A 4,149-nucleotide genomic window follows, 5' to 3' on the forward strand; every position below is an offset into this window, starting at 1 on the left:
CTACTCCTTTAGCCTGTGCACCATTCCCAGGCCTCCTCTCTCCATCCTGCCCCCTCACATTTCCAGGCCTGGGGTTCCCCCTTCTCTGGCTTCAGCCCCATTGAAAGCACAGGGAGGTGGCAGCCATCCTGACTGAGGTTAGTGGCAATGCCCGCCCCTCTGGAAATGCCAGGGGAGACTGAAGAAGGACCAAAGGCTCCAGAGAGGCAGTAAGTAATGAGGAGCTGAACCCACCCCCAGGCCAAAGATCAGGGGGTTCCTGATAACCATGTCGGAGCCAGCATCACCCTGGTCTCCCTTCCTCATGTAAGTCTGAGTCCCTGATGCCTGTGGCTCCCCCTGCCTGGCTCTGACACTCTGCTCTGTCTCAACCAGGTCCTTGGTGCCGTGATGAACATCAGCCGTGGGAATCCAGCTGGCCGTGAGGTGTTGGTGGCCCAACTTCAAAGCTGTCCTCACCTGGCCACGCAAGGAGGTGGGACTCCCCCGCTATGGGGTACAGGGACTGTCTCCCTTGGCAGGTGCCAGCTCCTCTGTGAAGGAGTGTGGGGCTGGCAGGAGCCAGGGCCTTTCCCTTATGGGAGGCGCTTGCAATAGTGTGGCCCAAAAGATAGCTGACTTGGGGTATGAGAAGATTGCTTCTCCTCCCTGGAGTTTCCCTCTCAGCAAGCATCTCCTGGCAGGTGGTGACGGATGACTCTGATTTCTATGCTAACATGTACGCAGCCTTCTACCGGGACCTGGGTGCCTACTGGGCACTGCTGAGCAGCCCAGGGGCCATCAACTGGGCCCAGACCTTCCGCATACATGGTAAGTCAGGGACCATCCCCCCTGAACCCCACAGCAAGAGCCCAGGTGTGGGAAGACCCCAGGCACTGCACAGGAGCTCTGGGTCTCTTTTGGGCTTAGTTCACCCCCTCCCCCTCACTTCCATCAGTCCGACCCCCCCCACCCCCCACATACATGGGCACTATTCAGGGTCTCCCACGCCTGCTCACAGTGCATTGCTTCCCGCCCTGCAGGGCTCCAGGACAGCATGTGTGAAGCCTCCAGGGACATTGCCAAGGCCAAGGGCTTCCAGGTGTACCCATCCACTTACTTGGTGTATCTCCTACCAAGCTCCAGCACTGTACCTGATGTCAGGTCAGCGTCTGCTGTGCTGCCCTCATGGGGCTCTGAGGCCATCTCATTGCTCTGTATCCAGGCCAGAAATCACAAGCTAGGCCTAAATGGGGTCCCCAAGTCATCCCCGTCCTGCTCCCCATCCCCCATACCAGTGAACCCACCCCTACCTTCTCGCAGCTCTAGTGTCCCCCTTTCTGCTGCCCAAGGCTGGACCTTGAGACTGGGTCAGAATTATTATCCCCAAGAGACAAAAGGCTTGTGCCCCATTCTCACTTCTTGAGGTAGCTGGTGCCCTGGCCTGGGGCTTAGTGAGAGCCACTGTTCCCCTTCCCCTTCATCTGCCCATTTTTGTAGTCTGTCTAAATCTAGTTGCAGCCTCTCTCTTCCTTCAACTGTGTCCACCTCGCCCCAGATCTTAATGTCATCAGCAAACTTGGACAGGGTGGAAAGCAACTAGATTTAGACAGACTACAAAAGTGGGCAGATGAGAATAGGATGGGGTTCAACGTAGACAAATGCAGGGTGCTGCACCTTGGGAGAAGGAATCCACAGCATACATACAGGCTGGGGAGTTCCCGTCTTGAGGGAGGAAAGGGATCTTGGAGTCATTATTGACTCCAAGATGAACATGAGCCGTGACTTTGGTCAGGTCGCAGTTGGAGTACTGCATCCAGTACTGGGTGCCACACTTCAAAAGGGATGCGGCCAGCCTGGAGAGGGTTCACAGGAGGGCCACCCATTTGGTGAGAGGGCAGCAGGACAGGCCCTATAAGGAGAGACTGAGGGACCTGAACCTGTTCAGCCTTGGCAAGAGAAGTATGAGGGGGGACTTGGTGGCTGCCTACAAACTTATCAGGGGAGAGCAACAGCAAATAGGCAGAGCTCTTTTCTCCCCAGCACCCCCTGGGGTGACAAGGAACAATGGTCATAAGCTGATGGAGAATAGGTTTAGGTTGGAGATCAGAAGGCAATATTTTACAGTTAGGGTGGCCAAAATCTGGGACCAACTTCCCAGGGAAGTGGTCCTCGCCCCTACCTTGGGCAGATTCAAGAGGAGGTTGGACGATCACCTGTCTGGGGTCTTGTGAACCCAGCATTCATTCCTGCCTGTGGCAGGGGGGCAGGCTAGATGATCTGTTCAGGTCCCTCCTGACCTTAGCTACTATGATACTATGATACTATGCACCTCTGACCTGGCCTTCCCATCTGACTCTAGCAACCTCTCTCTGCTGCTTCAGGCTGGACCCTGCCATGAGGCTCTCGAACCTGGATGTCTCCCATGTCGATCTGCTGAATGAGACATGGCCCTATGGAGGGAATGAGCAGAGCCGGCGGTATATAGCCATGCTAATCCGTGGCTTCCCCAGCACCTGCTTCCTGGATGCCACAGGCCGCCCCATCAGCTGGACAATCACTGATCCTTTTGGTGCCCTGACACATGGCTACACCCTGCCTGAGCACCGTGGCTGTGGCTATGTCAGTGCTTTGTCCTTTATCTTGGCCCAACAGATTCAGACACAGGGTTACCCTGTCTATGGCAACGTGGCATTGGACAACCACCACATGCAGAGACTGCTGCAGTTCCATGGCTTCCAGTGCCAGACTAAGCTGTGCCGTATCATCTTCCACAGCCCGGTGCCAGGCAAGTTTCCTGCCTGGGTTCTTCCAGACTTTTAGCTGGATGCCATTCCTGGATTCACTGCTGGGCCTGGTCCCAGCCTGTACCCCTAGTCATTGCCCATGGACTGGTGCTGAGGGCTGCCAGCATGGCTGGGCAAGGCCAGGGCTCACCTAATTTCATCTCCAGCCCCTCTCTCTGGCTGGAAGCCTGAAATGTCACATAGGGCAACCCCTCTTCCTGTACTCCTGAGTCCCAAAACCAGGCTGATGGGCTCTGTCCTGTCCCCTGCACCCAATAGCCAGGCCCCTCAAGGGTAGCCTCCTTTCTGCACTCCATACCTGTAGCACCACACTGCCAACCCCCTCAGTGGTGGCCTTAGGGTTGTTGTGGCCCTGGGCAAGAGTCATTTGGAGCCCCTTAGAACCACTTCCTTGCAAAAACTTCACCCCACAAAGAATGTGGGTCTCCTAAAGTCTGGGGCCCTGGGCGGTCGCCCAGTTTGCCCTCCCCTAAGGCCGCTACTGGTCCCTTGCACTACCCTGGGCACCCAGACAGCACCCCCCCCCCCCGGCTTTTCCCCCCTCCCATTTAAAAAAGCTCCTGCATCCACTCACCTGCATCCTGTGGTCTGACGTGTGCCCCTCACCTGCCATCTCCCCCAGCCAGCCCCCAGGTACCCTGCTCCATTCCCCCACCTCCCCCCTCATCCTCTTCTTGGTATTTCATGGATTTCATAGACATTAGGGCTGGAAGGGACCTCAGGAGATCATCGAGTCCAGGACAGGAAGTCAGCTGGTGTCAAAGGATTCCAGCAATATAAGCATCCCAATGCTTCCTAAAGGAGTCCAGAGTAGGTGCTTGCACCACCTCTGGAGGGAGCCTATTCCAGGCCTTGGGGGCTCAGACAGTAAAGAAGTTTTTCCTTATGTCCATCCTAAAATGGTCTTGGAGGAGTTTGTGACTATTGGTCCTTGTCATCCCTTGTGGTGCTCTGGTGAACAGATGTTCCCCCAGATCCTGATGCATAGCCCTGATGTACTTATAGGCAGCCACCGGATCACCCCTGAGCCTGCACTTTTCCAGGCTGAAGAGTCCCATGGCTCTCAGCCTCTCATCATAAGGCCTATTCTCCTGCCCTCTGATCATGCACGTGGCTCTCCTCTGGACTCTCTCAAGCTTCTCCACATCGTTCCTGAATTGTGGAGCCCACAACTGGATGCAGTACTCCAGCTGTGGCCTCACCAAGGCCAAGTACAGCAGGAGGATGATATCCTGGGATTTACTTGAGAAGCATCTATGGATGCAAGCCAGAGTTTGGTTTGCTTTACCAGCTGCGACATAGCATTGGTGGCTCATGTTCATCTTGTGGTCAATCATGACTCCCAAGTCCCTTTCAGCTTTGG

At 55.6% G+C, this 4,149-nt stretch overlaps 1 protein-coding gene across 1 annotated transcript in view; it reads left to right on the top strand.

Moving 5' to 3' along the window:
- LOC102372673 (glycine N-acyltransferase-like protein 3) overlaps positions 1 to 3,339 on the top strand; it is a 4,332-nt gene extending 993 nt beyond the window's left edge. The window contains 5 exon segments of the mRNA XM_025216134.1: positions 376 to 431; positions 433 to 475; positions 684 to 810; positions 1,023 to 1,143; positions 2,364 to 3,339. Of these exon segments, the coding sequence (XP_025071919.1) occupies positions 376 to 431; positions 433 to 475; positions 684 to 810; positions 1,023 to 1,143; positions 2,364 to 2,802 (786 nt within the window). The 3' untranslated portion in view covers positions 2,803 to 3,339.
- The last annotated feature ends 810 nt before the right edge of the window (positions 3,340 to 4,149 follow it).

The sequence above is a fragment of the Alligator sinensis genome, unplaced genomic scaffold (assembly GCF_000455745.1).
Source record: "Alligator sinensis unplaced genomic scaffold, ASM45574v1 scaffold1002_1, whole genome shotgun sequence".
Lineage (NCBI taxonomy): Eukaryota > Metazoa > Chordata > Crocodylia > Alligatoridae > Alligator > Alligator sinensis.